General features: G+C 39.2%; 1 protein-coding gene across 3 annotated transcripts in view; it reads right to left on the bottom strand.

Annotated features, from left to right (window-relative positions):
• Positions 1-9,287: 9,287 nt before the first annotated feature.
• The window catches only part of LOC126187933 (uncharacterized), a 466,086-nt gene continuing 456,851 nt past the window's right edge, over positions 9,288-18,522 (bottom strand). Inside the window, exons 1-3 of one of the 3 annotated variants that reach the window (XR_007537806.1) lie at positions 16,199-17,483; positions 16,017-16,111; positions 10,114-10,155 (exon numbers count right to left, since the gene is read on the bottom strand). Coding sequence is in view for 1 of the 3 variants with exons in the window: in XM_049929298.1 (XP_049785255.1) it covers positions 9,827-10,155; positions 16,017-16,111 (424 nt within the window). In the remaining 2 variants the exon portion in view is untranslated. Of the gene's footprint in view, positions 10,156-16,016; positions 16,112-16,198; positions 17,484-18,522 lie in introns of those variants that run through there. The other 2 variants (XR_007537807.1, XM_049929298.1) reach the window with 2 other exon arrangements.

Genomic DNA, 18,522 nt, shown 5'->3' with positions numbered 1-18,522 from the left:
AGCTAAACAATATTGGAATCTCACTAATGCAAAGCCAAGTGTAGAAATCACTTTGTCTCAATCTAGTTTTAGTGTCTTGATGTAGAAATGCTAACTCATAGTCACTCTGAATGTCTGCTCTGGTAAAATTATACTGTCTTGCCAAACAAAACCTCACTGTCTAAGCAATGCATTGCTTACATGAATAAATATAGATTTAATTACTATCAGTTCTCAGAATAAACTTGGAAACTTCGGCACAGTGTTTGTACAGTTATAATACCTTACAGCTCCCTAGAAATGGACGTCTCCCTGTGTAAACGTACATTACCAGCACTGACACTAGCACAATGGGGAGCAGTGCTCAAGATGTCCATTAGCTGTGATAGATACCCATCAAGTTTCCACTGCCAGTTCACCAAAGAGCAACTATCTATTCTGTTGCACTTGTGTGTGCCTCTGTGAAGCCATGTATATGTGTTAAATACTACAAAATACAAGTGCTAGCAACCTAATGTTCTCCTCCACACTTACTGACTTCATATGTGGTTGTGAAAATGATAATTACCTAGAGGTGTTAACTAAACATGAACAATAAGTCAGTTAAAAAGTCTAAATACTCTACAAAGCTTTGAGGACATTCTGGAAACATGGCTTCCCACAAACCGGATACCTGACCCGACTTCCAGCCAACAGGATTTACAACAGAGACGAAAAGCAACCTCCACTCTCTGTCTATGTAAAGGTTCAATGCATGTGTGTCTTACTCAACTCTCTTTGGTGAGAATGAATGAAACCAGACAACAAATGTTACAAAATACATGATTGAAAATGTAATATGCTCATAGTATGGGTAGATAAAAAAATCTACTATCCAGGGGAAGGAAGGAATGAGAGAGGAAGCTGCCTGGTAGAATTTTGCATGGAGCATAATTTAATCATTGCTAACACTTTAAGAATCATGAAAGAAAACTACATACGTCAAAGAGACCTGAAGATACTGGAAGGTTTCAAACAGATTATATAATAGTAAGACAGAGATTTCAGGACAAGGTTTTAAACTTTAACAGGTGTGCAGGAACAGATGTAGACTCTGAGCACGCTGCAGTCGTGTGTGAGAGTTGAGTGATTGTGTGTGTGTGTGTCTGTGTGTGTCATCAATTTTTGATAAAGGCCTTGTTGGCTGAAAGCATATTTGTGACAGTCTTTTTGTAGTGCTGATCTGCAACTCAGTGTCTCCTCTATACGGTGAGTAGCAACTTTTTCTTTTCATAATATTGTTACATTCCATCCTGGATTTTCCACTGTTTGACTGCTCACTATAGACAAATGGATATCCTAGTGAGATGAAATAGTGAGGCAGCAGGTAGACAAAAGGATAAGGCCTAGTAGAAATTCTTGGATACTATAGGAGATACTGAATTTAACTGATGAAAGGAGAAAACGGAAATACTGAATTTAACTGATGAAAGGAAAAGATGCAAAAATGCAGCAAATTAAGCAGGCGAAAGGAAGTACAGACTTCTAAAAAATGAGATTGACAGAAAGTGCAAAATATCTGAGGAGGAATGCTTAGAGGACGAATTCAAGGCTACGAAGGTATATATGACTAGGGGATAGACAGATACTGCATATAGCAAAATTAAAGAAGCTTTTAGGGGAATGAGAAGCAACTATATGAATATCAAAAACTCAGATGAAAAACCAGTATTCAGTGTAGAAGGGAAAGATGAGAGGCTAATGGGGCTATACATGGGAAACAAACTTGTAGGCAATATTATAGAGGGGAAAGAGGAGGTAGATGATGGTGAGATGGGAGATATAATAGTGCGAGAAGAGTCTGACAGAGCATTGAAAGCCCTAAGTCAGAACATGCCCCTGGTAGGCAACCTATCATCGGAACTACTGATATTGTTGGGACAGCCGGCCAGGACAAAACTATTCCACCTGATGTAAGATGCACAAGACAGGTGGAATACCCTCAGCCTTCAGGAAAAATATCAACAAAAGCAAAACACAGGCAACAGAACATAAATGAATTAAATCATGTGTAGAGCGAATTAGATTAGAAAACACAATAGACAAGTTTTGACATTTGGACAGTAAAATAACTGCTGATGGCCAAACTAGAGCACCGGCACGGTAGCTCAGCGTGTTCGGTCAGAGGGTTAGGTGCCCTCTGTAATAAAAAAACTGAGTTAATGGATCAATGATGAACTGAAACGGATGTCTTGCGACGTCCACCCCGAGCAGGTACAACGGAAAAAAAAACCCACTAGAGAGAATATAAAATGTAGTCTGGCAAAGGCAGGAAAAGCTTTTCTGAAGAAGAGAAATTTTACATCAAATATGAACTGAAGTGTTACAAAGTCTTTTCTGAAAGTATCTGTGTGGAGTGTCAGCACATATGGAAGTGAAACACAGGCGATAAAGACTTTAGACAAGAAGAGAGTAGACGCTTTTGAAATGTGGTGCTCCAGATGAATGTTTAAGATATAAAACTAATTATCACACAACTAATGAAGAGGTACTGAATAGAACTGGGAAGAAAATAAATTTGTGGAACAACTTGACTGAAAGAAGGAATCAGTTGGTAGGATAAATTCCGAGGCATCAAGGGATTGTCAGTTTAGTATTGGAGGGAAGCGTTGGGTATAAAATTGTAAAGGGAGACCATGAAATGATTATGATAAGAAGTTTCATATGGATGTAGGCTGCAATAGTTGTTCAGAGGTAAAGAGGCTTGCATAAGATAGACTAGCATGGAAAGCGGCATCATACCAGTCTTTGGACTAAAGACCCCAATAAAAACAACATTCATATCCATTCTTCTCTTTAATAGTATGTGCAAGGCCAAAAATTGCAGTAAGGACAATGAGCATCATTTTGTTCTACAAACTGGTGTGAACAACAAAACACACACATACTATTCAGTGATTTTTGTGAAAGGATGTCCACTCTTCATGTCACCATCCAATAACTGCCATTCCCAACAAAACCATTTGTATCACTTTTAACACTGTTATCCATAAAACAAATTGTTTTAAACATATGCTCTCAGCATCATTTTAAACGATTCTGATGTAGCTTTCAAATAATTTAAGCAAAATATAGTTCTTGCATGTTGCTCTATTTTCTGATAGTGATGGGCACGACATGCACCAACACAAATTCCTTCATTGCTCACAGCAGGCTCCACACTGTTGGAGAGAATAACAACCCCTTGGCAAGATATCTAGAATGAGGAGGCTAGAGTATTAAGAGCTGCAGTATTCTTAACAGGGAAATTTATTCTATCAAATTCCTGACATTTCACTAGATGTGATCAAAAAGTAACACAATTGGTTGTTTCCTGACACTCCTATTGGCCCAAGCACTACCCTAGTGGCGGGGGGTATTAGCCTTCCAACGCTGTCTTCCATAGTCTGCTCCAAGCTGTGGAAGCGTCGGTATCACTGTTTGAGTAAATCCTTTTTCAGTGCTTGTGTCCTTGTGCAAGATGCAGCCAACGTTGGAGCAACATTATTTTCAACTTTTGTTCAAAACTAAAAAAATCTCTGGCTGAATCTTACAAAATGATTCAAGAGGCCTGTGGGAAGTCACCGATGTCTTACTCGCAAGTTTCCAGGTGGCCAAAGCAATTTAACGAGGGCCGGGAAGAGGTTAACGTATTTACTTGAATCTAAGCCGCACCTGAAAAATGAGACTCAAAATGAAAGAAAAAAAAAATTTCCCGAATCTAAGCCGCACCTGAAATTTGAGACTCGAAATTCAAGGGGAGAGAAAAGTTTTAGGCCGCACCTCCAAATTGAAACAAAGATGGTCCATTGTAATATGAGACACAATTTAGGTCGGATGAATGACGATACAGCTACAGTAGTTTGGTTCGAGTCGTAAGCTTAGCAGTTAAGCTTTACCAGGTAGCCATTGCTATGCGTCAGGCGCTCCGTCCGTATTTATACAGGTACCCTTCCTTTTTCACGTGCTTCGTCTGGTTTGAATTGATTGCTTATTTTTCTTTGATCTGACAAGTGCCGTTCTCTTTTTTATAGGTGTTTACGTCACTCTAAGCTGAAAATGCATTATTGTACTGTGTCATGCATTGTTTGTCGCATTTTGATAATGAGTGTTTACGACCTGTCGCTGCTTTTGTGTGCGCTACCGCTGCTTCCAATTTTTTTTTTTTTAAAAAAGAAGAGGAATCGTCTCATTAGCGAAACAATGGCAAGAGACTGCTATTTGCTGTTACTTACACTGCTGCTTTCTTTGATAATAATCAACAAGAACCAAATAATAGACTGCATGTGATAGAAGATGATGTGAAGGAGAGTTTAGCGAAAATTTTCTTCGTTTGAAAATCTTTGCAGATGCCTCTTCAGTACATTACATTCTGCACAGAAATTAGTCATCTTAGATTTAAAAATCTAGTCAGTTGCCGTGCTTCATTTCTGACTGTATCACTATTAGACATAAGAATAATAAGAATATAAACATGACATGATATGTGTATTCTTCCACGTTTGCTGTTGTCTCACTCTAGTTTTGTAGTTTATTAGGCAGACAGGATTTAAATGAGATAGCAGCAAACATGAAAGAATACATGACAAAATGTTTATATTCATATTATTCTTGTGGTGAAGAGAATACTGCACGTGATTCACAAGTCATAAAAGTTCCTATTAGCAACCATCTCGTCTCACAGGTAGGAAAAAATTCAGAACGTAGAGTTTCCCATATTGACAAACATCCCAAACAGTCTTGCCAGTCAGATTTTCATAGTACATTGAAATGCTGCTACATTCGAAGATGAACAATACGAAATTTGTATTTACTTCATTGGATAAGGTACGAAAATGCAGTGGTCGAAACTCGGGACTGAGAAAAAAATCCCGTCTTCCATCTTAATTTATTTACTGACGCAGAGGTTTTGGCGCCAGTATTTATCTTTGTGCCTGCAAAGCATGCCTCTGTAGCACTACATATATTTGACAGCAGAAGTTAATTATGGCGGCACCTACCAACATTTCACAGAACTTTCGGTTACTTTGCACTCGATTCTAAGCCGCAGGCGGTTTTTTGGATCACAAAAACCGGAAAAAAAGTGTGGCTTAGATTCGAATAAATACGGTACTAATGAAGCCCACCTCTGGATGGCCGTGAACAAGTTCAACAACTGATAATAAGACCCATGTGTGGGCGTTGCTGAATGCCAACAAATGTGCATCTTTGGTGATGAGCAGATGTGCTAAACATATAACATGAGACTACGTTTAACAGCATTACCGATGATTTGAACATGGGTGAAATGTGTGCCAAATTGGTTCCAAAAGTGCCGAGTGATGACCTGAAGCACAACTGTTTGGAGATTGCCATAGAACTTGTGGAAAGTATGGAAAGAGACCCCATTTTTTTAGATGATGTAATCACTGGTGATGAGACACAGAATGGCCCAGATACGAAACACCACAGCTTAGAGAGGCACACTCCCATCTCTCCCAACCGAAGAAAGCAGGAATGAGCACATCGAAAACGAAAACCATACATCATCATCTTCTTCAACATGAAAGGCTTGATCCATTCAGAGTTTGTACTGCAAGGAATGACTGTGAACACAGCCTACTAACTCAGATTTTTAAAAATACTAGCAGATTGCGTCACCCGCACAAGGCACATGTCCACTTCAATGTGGATGCTGCATCAGGAAAACGCATTGTGCCGCACCGCTATGTTGATTAGGGAGTTCCTAGCTAAATGCAATTTGGCAATACTGCTGCAGCTGCGGTACAGGCCCGACATGACACTGTCAGACTTCTTCCTGTTTCTGTGCATCAAAACTGAGATAATGGGATGCTGTTTTGATACCACTCAGGAAATTCGAAAGGCGAATATATGTGCTCTAAAGGAAATTCCAGTCACAGCATTCCAGGAAGGTACTAGGTACGGGGGAATTGGAAGAAGTGTATCACTGCTCATGGCAACTACTTTGAAGGATTTTAAGAGAGTGTACAATTTGGATAAATAAATTTTATCGAACAGACAATTGCATTACTTTTTTATCACACCTTGTATGCTCTCGGTTAATACATTTCTAACAATATAAAATAAGACTCTTGCTGTACAGCTGCAACATATTTATGCCAGATGACTCATCTGCTGGAATCACTTGCAAGACTCATTGCATATAAGGGCACCAAGCTTCCTGCGTGGGAGGAAATGATAGACCTCACATGGTGCCAATAAATAATCCTAGCAGATGAGAAAGTGTGAAGAGTCTGTGCATTGTAAAGGTATCAATTTCACCTTCTGCAGAATGAAGTACCTTGGGAACATGAAGTTTGGATTGACTGTGAGCGAATTGAAAATGGAAATGTTGCTTATCACCACCTTTGACATGAAAGGCTCAGAGTTTGTATTGCAAGCAATGACTGTGAAAGCAGCCTACTACCTCAGACTATAAGAAGATTAGCAAGTCGTGTCACCCGCACAAGTAATGTTAAATAAATAAACACACCTTAACAAATGATACAGCACCTGAAAGATAACTCATTTTTTTAAGGGGGTGATAAAATGTTACTTTTGAAAACTGCCAATGGGTGCCACTGACTATAGTTGCTTAAAATGGTAACGTACCTGGCAGAGAAAGATTTCTGTGGTCAAGCAATTGTCCAATGCCAATTGGTAGTGAGTGTGCACAATTCAATGGAAAGCTTTGCGAGACACCACCAGTTTACAGCAGCAGAATGTAGTGGTTCGACAAATTTGAAGAGGATGGTTGGTTGTGCGATGCAAAACCTTCGGGCCTATTGGGCATGTTCTAACAGACAATGGACCATGTGAGGGGGCATTTGTCATAAACTATTTTGGAAACTATGGAACACCTAAATCAGGATGGCCAGAAAAGGATATGAACCACAATTCTCACAAATGTGATTACCACTTTGCAACTTCCATCAGTCCATCTTGTGGAATTCTAAGCAGAGGCATCATATTCATATTTATGCAGTAGCAGGCTTGCAATTATTTAGGGCTTGTCATCCACATTAAAAAGTTCATTATTAATTTTATATTAAAAAAGCAGTAAATAAATCCTTCCTCACAACTCCACTCCTCAACATATCTGCTGTTCTGTGCACTGCATAGACAACAAAATATATGTTACAACATACTTCTGTCATGAACCTCAGTTTGTTTCACTCAACAGAAAGAAGCAGGAAAGTGAATTCATCTTCAAATTAGCAACAAATATGGTGGCATTTCTGTATGGATAACTTTTTGTGTGTCGATTACATTCATAATCTACTGGAGGGGAAAAAATCCTAACAAAGAAACTGTGTGATATGCAGCAGATGAAAGGCAAGAGAACAATACCGTATTTACTCGAATCTAAGCCGCACTTTTTTTCCGGTTTTTGTAATCCAAAAAACCGCCTGCGGCTTAGAATCGAGTGCAAATCAAGCGGAAGTTCTGAAAAATGTTGATAGGTGCCGCCACAACTAACTTCTGCCGTCGAATGTATGTAGCGCTACACAGGCATCCTTTGTAGGCACAAAGATAAATACTGGCGCCAAAACCTCTGCGTCAGTAAATAAAATTAAAAAAAAAATTTGGAAGACGAGCATTTTTCTCCGCCCGAGTTTCGGCCACTGCATTTTCATACATTATACAACGAAGTAAATACAAATTCCGTATTGTTCATCTTCGAATTTCAATGTACTACGAAAATCTGACTGGTAATACTGGGATTTTTGTCAATATGGCCAACTCTACGTTCTGAATTTTTTCCTGCCTGTGAGAAGAGATGGTTGCTAATAGGAACCTGATGAAATTTGAATCACATGCAGTATTCTCTTCACCACAAGAATAATACGAATATAAACATTTTGCCATGTATTCTTTTGTGTTTGCTTGTATCTCATTTAAATCCTGTCTGCCAAATAAACTACGAACTAGAGTGAGACAACAGCAAACGCGGAATAATATACGTATCGTGTCATGTTTATATTCGTATTACTCTTATGCCTAATAGTGATACAGTCAGAAATGAAGCACGGCAATTGACTAGATTTTTAAATCTAAGATGACTAATTTCTGTGCAGAATTTGATGTTCTAAAGAAGTGGCCGCAAAGATTTTCAAACGGAGAAAAATTTTCGCCAAACTCTCGATCAGAACATGTTATATCATACGCAGTCTATTATTCGGCTCTTGTTAATCATTATCAAAGAAAGCAGCAGTATAAGTAACAACAAATAGCAGTCTCTTGCCATTTTTTCGCTAATATGACGATTCCTCTCTTTTTTTTAATTGTAGGCGGCGGTAGCGCGCACAAAAGCAAGCCATGCCGCGAGCAGCGACAGGCCGTAAACACGCACTATCAGAATGCGACAAACAATGCATGACACAGTATAGTAATGCATTTTCAGCTTAGAGTGACTGACGTAAACACCTATAACATTGAAAGCGGCACTTATCAGATCAAAGCAAAATAAGCAATCGATTCAAACCAGACAAAGCACATGAAAAAGGAAGGGTATCCGTATAAATACGGAGTGCCTGACGCATAGCAATGGCTACCTGGTAAAGCTTAACTGCTAAGCTTTCGACTCGAACCAAACTACTGTCACAGTCTAACATTATGTTGGACTGTGGCTGTATCGTCATTCATTCGACCTAAATTGTGTCTCATATTACAATGGACCAACTTTGTTTCGATTTGGAGGTGCGGCCTAAACCTTTTCTCTCCCCTTGAATTTCGAGTCTCAAATTTCAGGTGCGGCTTAGATTTGGGAATTTTTTTTTTCTTTGATTTTGAGTCTCATTTTTCAGGTGCGGCTTAGATTCGAGTGTGTCTTAGATTTGAGTAAATACGGTAGTCATGTGAATGTTATAATGCATAGCTTCATGATGGAAAGAGTAAAGGTAGGCACTCATAGTATAAGGGAGGCATTAAGTTTCCGATAGCAATATAAACAGAACTGAAACTTGTCTCTTAACAAGCACACATGGACACACTAGTTAGCTGTGAGGGACGACATCACATAAACACTTCGCTACAATTTCAGTCTTTTAGTGCCTTTTGGCACTCCAGCTGTATGGCAAGTAATTACCTGTACTCATTCCATTATTTGTATTCCGCTCAGAATTTTCCAGTCTTGTGTAAAAAAGTAAAATACTGTAAATAGACTTAAAAACTGCTCATGTTGAAACAAAGAAGATATTGTTGTATGGTAAACAAACACATCATTGCAAACATACGGCTTTTATTAAAATGCAGATGATTGGCAACAATTAGCACACAAGAAAAATGCAAAATCTTCAAATTATTTTATTATAAAGTTTTATGTTGCTGTACACCCTGTTCACAGTTTCTGCTTCAATACAGTCTTTTCTTTTATAGCTCATATGGCCTGTACATTTTGACATCTTAATCTGTAAGTTCAGTGCTCTTATAACTACAGTTACGTTTCAGTCCTCACATCATATTGTGTAAGAAAGAATATGGAAATGCCCCTATACAAGACAGAATAATATTTTTACAGTGTAATGAATCTCGATTTCAAATAATTAGTGCCTTGTCATTACTCAGTCCTAATAGCTGCTGATGTCATAAGCTTTGTGATTTCTTGCAGCTGTGAAAAAATGCTGCTTGCGAAATACATATTTGTATAGGAATTTAAGAAGTATAATACCCACAAAATTGAAGTACTGACGCACTCCGACAACATGACTCCACAGCAAATGGCACACTGCCTTTCTCAGAGAACTGGCTTTATGACACCTGGAGTGCTGCTTTGAAAGGCACTATACAAACACAGAGGCAGAAAGCCACTGCAGTACAGAGTCACATGTCAGTCACCGGGAGTGCCGGGGCTGGGTGCAGGAGTCGGAACTGCTGGTATAGGAGCCAGGGCAGCTCCCACAGACCCTGGAGTCCCTGCTGGTGGTAACACCACAGTCAGGGGATAGCTACTGAGTATCACCTTGTGCTTAAGAGATTCTTCATACGACGGTGGTGACGGTGCGCTGCCAGCAGCTGGCGCTGCAGGAGCACCTGGTCCTGGCAGCGATCCTGCCGGCAAGAAGAGACCCATGCACGGCGCCGGGTGCAGTGGGAATGAGGAACTCGGAGAGAGAACTGGTGATGGTCTCGACTCACCGTTGCTTAATGGACTGAAAACTTAAAATCAGAATGCCAGTTTTCAAAAACTTAAAATAATTAATTAATGTTTAAAATTAGCAAATTGTTACTATCAATTACTAAATTTAATTTTGCTATCCACTCCAACACAAAGTAAAATAAAAATAATGACTTTCCTCCTTTTCATTTTGAGTCCTAAGTCTTTCAGCCTTCTGACTGGTTCGACGCAGCCCACCACGAATTCAACACTTGCACTTTATAGCCTCAATTATTTGTTTAATGTATTTCATTCTCTGTCTCCCCCTACAGTTTTTACTCTCTACAACATCCACTAGTGCAATGGAGGTTATACCCTGATGTCTTAATACATGTCCTATCACACTGTCCCTTCTTCTTGTTAGTATTTTCCATATGTTCCTTTCTTCCCCGATTCTGCGAGGAACCTCTTCATTACTTATCTTAACAGCCCTCCTAATTTTCCACACTCTTCATTAGCACTACAACTCAAATGCTTTGATTCTCTTATGTTCCAGTTTTCCCACAGTCCACATTTTCCTACCATACAATGCTGTGCACCAAACATACCTGTACATTCTCAGAAATTTCTTTCTCAAATTAAGGTCTATGTTTCATACCAATAGACTTCAAATGACGAAGAGTGCCCTATTTGCCTACGCTAGTCTGCTTTTATGTCCTCCTTCCTTTGTATGTCATGGGCTGTTTTGCTGTTGAGGTAGCAGAATTCCTAAACTTCGTGGTCACCAATTTTGATGTTGGGTTTCTCGCTATTCTCAGTTCTACTCCATCTGAGTGCTTTTCTCGTTTTCTTTGGTTTACTTTCAATTCTTATTCTGTACTCATTAGATTCTTCATTCCATTCAACAGGTCCTGTGACTCTTCTTCACTTTCACTGAGGATAGCAATGTCATCCGCAAATCTTAAACACTAATATCCTTTCACCCTAAATTTTAATCCCATTCTTGAACCATCCTTCTTATTTCTGTCAGTGCCTCAGTGGTGTATAGACTGAACAGTAGACTGCATGCCTATCTTTAAGACTTTTTAATTCGAGCACTTTTTTCATCTTCCTACCTTATTGTTCCTTCTTGTATCGTACAAGGTCTGTCCAAAAAATTCCACAATATTTACAGTTTCGTGCCAATGGCGTGTTTGGTACTTGTCGTTCACTGCTGTATTAAGTAGAACGTTGTGTCGCACAGTTTGCGAATTTCGAGACGGCAGAGTTACAGGAGCTTTAAATTTTGAGCGAAGCTCAAGAAAACCTATACAGAGACACACCAAATGATGCAGAAAGCCTGCAGTGATGAATGCTTAAGCTGTACTTGGTGTTACGAATAGTTCACACAATTTAAGATGGCCGGACGGAAGTTAAAGATGACCCTCGTTCAGGATGCGCTTCAGTGTCTAATGACGACATTATTGTCAGGAATGTCAACGAAACTGTGCATGCCAATCAAAGACTGACTGCCCGAGAGATTGCAGAAGAATATAACATTTGAGTTGGATCGTGTCATGAAATCCTGACATAGCATCTTGGAGTGCATCGTGTTGCCGCCACGTTCACCCCACAGCTCGTGAGCCAAGACCAGGAAGACCTGCCTCTTGCAATCTGAGAAGACCTTTTGGATCGCGCTAAATCAGAATGAGATGTTCCTTAAAAGAATCATAACTGATGAGATGTGGCTCTACAGTTATGATGTTGAGGCCAAGGTTCAATCTGCACAACGGGTAGGGAAAGGTTCTCCAAGACCAAAAAAGGCTCATCAGGTCAGGTCAAATGTCAAAGCCATGCTGATAGTTTTCTTTGTCTTTGAAGGATTAGTTCACCACGAATTCATGCCATAGGAAGAAACTGTTAATCGCTGATGATATTGGGATGTGTTGAGAGAAAATGTTAGAAGGAAACAGTGTGAAATGTGGCGAGACAATTCACGGCTCTTGCATCGCGATAATGCACCCACACATTCGTCCCTGTTGGTGCGTGACTATTGCACAGAAAATGAAATTGCTGTGCTGCCTCATCCTCTATACTCTCCATACCTGGCTCCCGTGGACTTTTTTTATTTCCAAAGTTGAAAATACCACTGAAAGGCTGAAGATTTGCAACAATAGACGAGATAAAAGAAAATTCGCAGACGTCACTTTGCACGATACAGCACCAGGCACACCAAGACTGCTTCCAAAAGTGGAAATGGCCTTGGGAGTGGTGTATCAATTGTGGAGGAGAGTATTTCGAAGGAGACCAGTGTGGTGTAAAAAAATTTTGTGGACAAAATTCCATAATTTTTTGTACAGGCCTCACATTATCAGCCTCTTATTTTACTCAGAATTTCGAAAATTTTACATTATTTTACACTGGTGGATACTTTTTCTAGGTAGACAAATCCTAAGAGCACATCTTTATTTTCCTTCAGCCTTGCTTCCATTACCATGTGCAACACCAGAACTGCCTCTCCGGTGTCTTTATCTTTCCTAAAGCCAAACTGATGGTGATCCAACAGATCCTCAATTTTCTTTTCCATTCTTCTGTACATTGTTTCTGTCAGCACGTAGGATACACGAGCAGCTGATTGTGCGATAGTTCTCGTACTTATTTGCTTTTGCTATCTTCGAAACTGTAGGGATGATATCTTTCTGAAAGTTTGACAGTGTGTCGTCAGTCTCATAAATTCTACTCAATAGCTTGAATAGTTGTTCGGTTGCAACGTCCACCAATGATTTTACAAATCTTGATGGAATGCCCTACTGGACCTCAAGTCTTCCAGAGCTCTTATGAATTCTAATATTGGATCTCCTAGGTCTTCCATACTGACTTCATTTTCTTCTTCTACCATGTCACCAGACAAATCAAAAGCAAACTCAGCACCATCTATATTGTGCTAATTTCGGTAGCTAAAGATGAGATTAGCACTGAAGAGAGCCAATGTGATTAAACTAACACTATTCTAATTGTGACTGCTTGGATAAATTCCAAACTTTAAGACTAATATACCAACTATTGGAAAACAGGCACACCATTACTAAATATTCATGCTATTTATGACAAGAGTAACAGTGTCAGCAAACTGCTGGAGGACAAGGCAATTAAAAATTCAGCATTTGTTAACAACAATGTTTGCAATGAAGGTACTTGAGAAGGGGCATATGTAAACTATTATCTGCCACAAACGGTGTATTTTTCTTATTTATTTGTTTCAGAATAGCAAGTAGTGTAAGACATTTTGTGATAACACTACAACCCGTTTCCAATAATTTCATCATGAATGACTTATTCAATTAATGCCTCTAAATGGAACCTTGTCCTTTGCTGCCTCAGTGCAATCCATTTCTTAAATTTGAAGCAATTCACAAGTTCCATCAAATCTGAGAAAACAATTCTGATCAAAGAGAATCTCATTCACTGGTATCTACCGAACACTTAAAATATTATACTGCTTACCTTAGCAGATTTTTATTTTTATTTTCCAACAGTACAGGTGGCTAATACTAAGAATCAAATTAAAGTACAATGTCATTAAAAAAAACCACGGTGTCTTGATTTATATGTTGTTTTCAACTTAATCTTGTAGCTATGAGTTGAAATAATTTTGAATATCTGGAACATCTGCACAATAACTTTACCCTCAGATGAAATTGACTATCAACAATTCCAGCCCAGTAGGAAAACATACATTTGAAAATATATGACATGATCTTAACTATATTTTTACTGGATCTATTTTAGACTGAAATGGGGAGGAGTACACAATTGTATAACACTGTGAAATGAAATGGTCCTCTGAAAACACAATTGTTTTTGACATAATGTAAGATTGCATCTCCTTGATAGCTCCTTTCTATGCCACAGAAGATGTAGCTAGATGAATTACCCAACATTCAAGCACATACGTTTTAATTAAGTAAGTCAAATCTCTGTGCTCCAGGTGCATTCAAGGAATTTCATCATCAATTTGTACTATGAAACACATTACGAATGCTGTCAGGCAAAAATCAGACAGGGAAAATCCAGGATGGAATGTAACAATACCAGAGAAGGAAAGTTGCTACTCACCATATAGCGGAGATGCTGAGTCGCGATAGGCACAATAAAAAGATTCACACAATTAAAGCTTTCGGCCATTAAGGCCCTTACCCCCTCTACAATTTTTACGCCCAACACTTCCCTCCAGTACTAAATTGGTGATCCCTTGATGCCTCAGAAAGTGTCCTACTAACTGATCCCTTCTTCTATTCAGGTTGCACCACAAATTTCTCTTATCATCAATTCTACTCAGTACTTCCTCATCAGTTATGTGATCGACCCATCTAATCTCAAAAGCTTCTGTTCTCTTCTTGTCTTAACTAATTATCATCCACGTTTCACTTCCATACATGGCTATATTCCATACAAATACTTTTAGTAAGGACTTCCAGACACTTAAATCTATACTCCATATTAACAAGTTTCTCTTCTTCAGAAACGGTTTTCTTGCCATCGCTAGTATACATTTTATACCCTCTCTATTTTGACCATCATCAGTTATTTTGCTCTCCAAATAGCAAAACTCATCCCCTACTGCAAGTGTCTAAACTGCTAATCTAATTCCCTCAGCATCACCTGATTTGAATCAACTACATTTCATTACCTTTGTTTTGCTTTTGTTGGTGTTCATCTTATATCCTCCTTTCATGACACTGTCCATTCTGTTCAACTGCTTTTCCAAGTCCTTTGCCGACTCTGACAGAACCACAGGGCTTTTATTTATTTTCCCTGGACTTAAATTCCTACTCTAAATTTTTCGTTTGTTTCCTTCACTGCTTGTTCAACCAGAAATTTTCCATGCAGTTAAGATCAGATGATTCAGCAGGCTAGTCAAGGTTGTCAAACCAGGAATGTGTGTCTGCAGCCCTGTGAAGAAAACTGCTATCTCTCACGGTGGATCAGAGTCAGATCTCTCCTAATTAGTAGACCACTATTCTTATGCCATGTTACACAGCTGCTAACAGTCAGCCCATATTCCTGCACTTTTCCAGTCAATCAAATGTCCTGCAATTTTTCAGTCAATCAAATGGTGTATGCACATGCACACATGTACGCACACGCACGCACGCACACGCAGACACAGAGAAGTTTTGTTAGCATTTTGATTTATGCCAGCGGTGGAGGCTCGCATGACCATCTGGTACTTGTCAACTATCTCTAGAGTTATCTCCTTCCAACCTGTTCTAGACCTCAGGCTATACCACAGATCATCCTGTCACCACAACCAAGATTTCAGGTGGCTGGGAGTTCACCATCACACTGAAATCGAATGATCACATACGTTCTAGTCTTGAGTACAGTAGGTGGTAGACTTCGGTTTATTGGTAGAACACTGGGGAAGTGCAAGCAGTCCACAAAAGAGATTTCTTACAAATCACTTGTGCAGCTAGTTCTAGAACATTGCTCAGAGTGTGGGACCCATACCAGATAGGACTAACAGGTGATGTAGAACTTACATAGAGAACGGCAGCAAAAATGATCACAGATTTGCTTAATCTGTGAGAGAGTGTCTCAAGGAACTGAACTGGCAGACTCTTGAAGACAGACGTAAACTATTCTGAAAAAGTTTATTAACAAACTTTCAAGAACCAGCTTTAAATGATTACTCTTATACTACAACCCCCTATGTATTGCTCACACAGGGATTGTGAGGATAGGATTAGGATAGTTACTGCATGCAAAGAGGCATTCAAACAATCAATCTTCCCATACTCCATATGTGAATGGAACAGGAAGAAACTCTAAAACTGGTACAATGGAACATAGCCTCTGCATGCATCTAATGGTGGTTTGCACAGTAAATACGTAGATGTAGCCATGCAAAAACATGGCACAAAATTGTTGAAGGTGTAATTACCTCTGTAAGAAGCTACCCAAGTGGCTTGTTGATGTGAATCATCCAGCTCATGGGATAAATCAGGCCGTCTCCTTCGTCTTCTCCACAGTTTACCGCTGAAACAAAGATTTTTTTCCCTCTGTGCGATGCTTTAACAACACAAACAAAAAACAAAACACTTGCAAAAATACGGAAGCTCTCACCACTGTCTACAACTGCAATTTTACTACTATACCAGTGCAATCTACAGCTGTGCAAGTCTAACACACATTCATTTGTTTTGATGTACATATGTATGCACCTGGTTTCCTCATGAGAGTGCAGTCCCATTTCCTTTATTTTATTCACTGTCTCGTATTTCTAACACTATGACTGTATATCGACGTCCTACAACTTCCAATACCCAAGTACTTTCCTACAAGTTCGCGTACGTGCTGCTTAGGCACTCCAGGATTGCAGAATGTCGCTCAGTTGCTTTCTGCACAAAATCTAACTCCACGATACCGAAAGGGTAGTTAGAAACAATTAAAAAATGTGAATAAATTACAAACTTAAGTATTAATTAACTAAACGTCGATTTCCTCATTGTAAGGTTTACGGAGACTTAACATCAATGTATTTGACTCCGTCGATAACCAAATTAGGAAATATGTCTTCCAACATAAGACACATAAACTCAAATTCTCTCGACGAAGCAATATTATTAACTTTCAAACGTTTCAAATTTTCAAACCGGTAAAAGGCAGATAAGCCACGATAGGTTACTTGTTTACAGTCGCTGATATCCAAATATTCCAGCGTCCTTAATTCGCCACTTATTTTGTCGAGGCACCAATCATCAATGTGTGCACAATTACTTAAATTAAGCCACTTCAATCGTTTAAGGTTCACAAAATTTCGAAGACCTTCATATCTCAGTTCCGTGTTGGAAGCGTCAACTGCTTCCAAATACATACTAGGTACATACTTGTTAGGCAAATCATATTCGTCGTTTTCATCTTTCTTAATCCACTCCGAATGGTCACAGAATTTTACAGAACCGCCTCTATGCACGATGAAATGTGCTGTGGCTAAATCACATCCTAGTATATCGTGTCTCTCTGGAATAAAACGCTGGAGGTGATCTGCGTGACCTTCTTTAACATTGGCGAACCACTGCTTGAATGAAAGAGGGCCACGAAAGAAATTTATGATGTCTGGGCCTATAGCCTTCCCCTCATCCGGTGCAAATGCTGTCAATTTACTTCTCCATTCACCTTCCTTTTTCTGCCACGGAACTCTTTTTGGGTGTCCCGATTTAGTATCTGATGACGCAAACCTTTTATCACATACTCGAACCATACATCTCAATGTCTCAAATCGTTTAAAAATCTTTGACATTTTATACAACAAATTTCAACGCATTTCCTACCACAACAACCAACTGTTTACATCGCACGTAAACACCACTGATGCAGTGATGCGCACTACATGCCATGCAAAGATCAGTTGCGCCAAAGATATTAAAAAGATAAACCAAATGTCTACCAGTACCAAAGAGAAATGTACACAACTGAACAAATAATAATCATATGGTAAAGCTAAACAGCTAAAGTAAAATGCATGATACTGCCCGTCGTCTGTACATGCTGATACGATCAATACAGATACATTGAACTCACGCTTTCTCATGTAGTTACGCCCGTACCACAGCCTCGTGGAGTCATCTGCGCAGACGCATGGGCAACTAGACGCGTGCGTAAAACTAAATGTACTGTAGGCATGCGCAACTCATTGCCTTATTGTTCAAGCAGTGTGCAGCGCGTCCCATTCTTAGCAGCGTTTCTTGAAATGCAATGCAAAAGAAACAGAAAATGCGGAGGCGACTATGACTAAAACAGTATCTAAATAACAGAAGTACTATTTGCGAAAAATACAAAGTACCGGAATGGCTAAGTTTTGCTAGAAAATCTGAGAAATCAGAACACGATTTCGATCCTCTGCTTATGAAACTGAGAACTTTTCGCTCTAGGCAAGATACTTTTGTACGTAATGGATTTTCTGTGGCAGTAATCGTGGCAATAACATTGTGGTGACAGTCGACTGCCAGTAACTTCACCGGTGAAACGCAGAGTAAACGGTCTTTGGAGACTTGAGCTTCTTTGACACTCCCATCTTGGATTTGACTATGACTATTGACTAGTGATACACGTGTCGTGAAAGTGTGCATTGTTTTTCTTGTGTTTCTGTAAATATACGAACCGTAATAAAAGTGTCTTATCGTAATAAGTTGGAGTTTTCGGTGCGTGGTCCGTCACTATAGCCATAAAAACTCACAACATTGTTAATTGCCAACCAACGACTCATATACTAGTTTCATTGAGCTATTTATTAAGCATTTCAAAACAAATATGGTAGTGAAAATGCTTGAAACTGGGAGATACATAAGGGATATTCTTAGTGCTTATGTGAAAATTGGTTAGCTTTCATTACGCCATTTTTATTTTATAAAAAATTGTTTACACAGCTTCACTCAAAAAGATTATAG

The sequence above is a fragment of the Schistocerca cancellata genome, chromosome 5 (genome assembly GCF_023864275.1).
Source record: "Schistocerca cancellata isolate TAMUIC-IGC-003103 chromosome 5, iqSchCanc2.1, whole genome shotgun sequence".
Lineage (NCBI taxonomy): Eukaryota > Metazoa > Arthropoda > Insecta > Orthoptera > Acrididae > Schistocerca > Schistocerca cancellata.
This window is presented reverse-complemented; position numbering and strand designations above follow the sequence as displayed.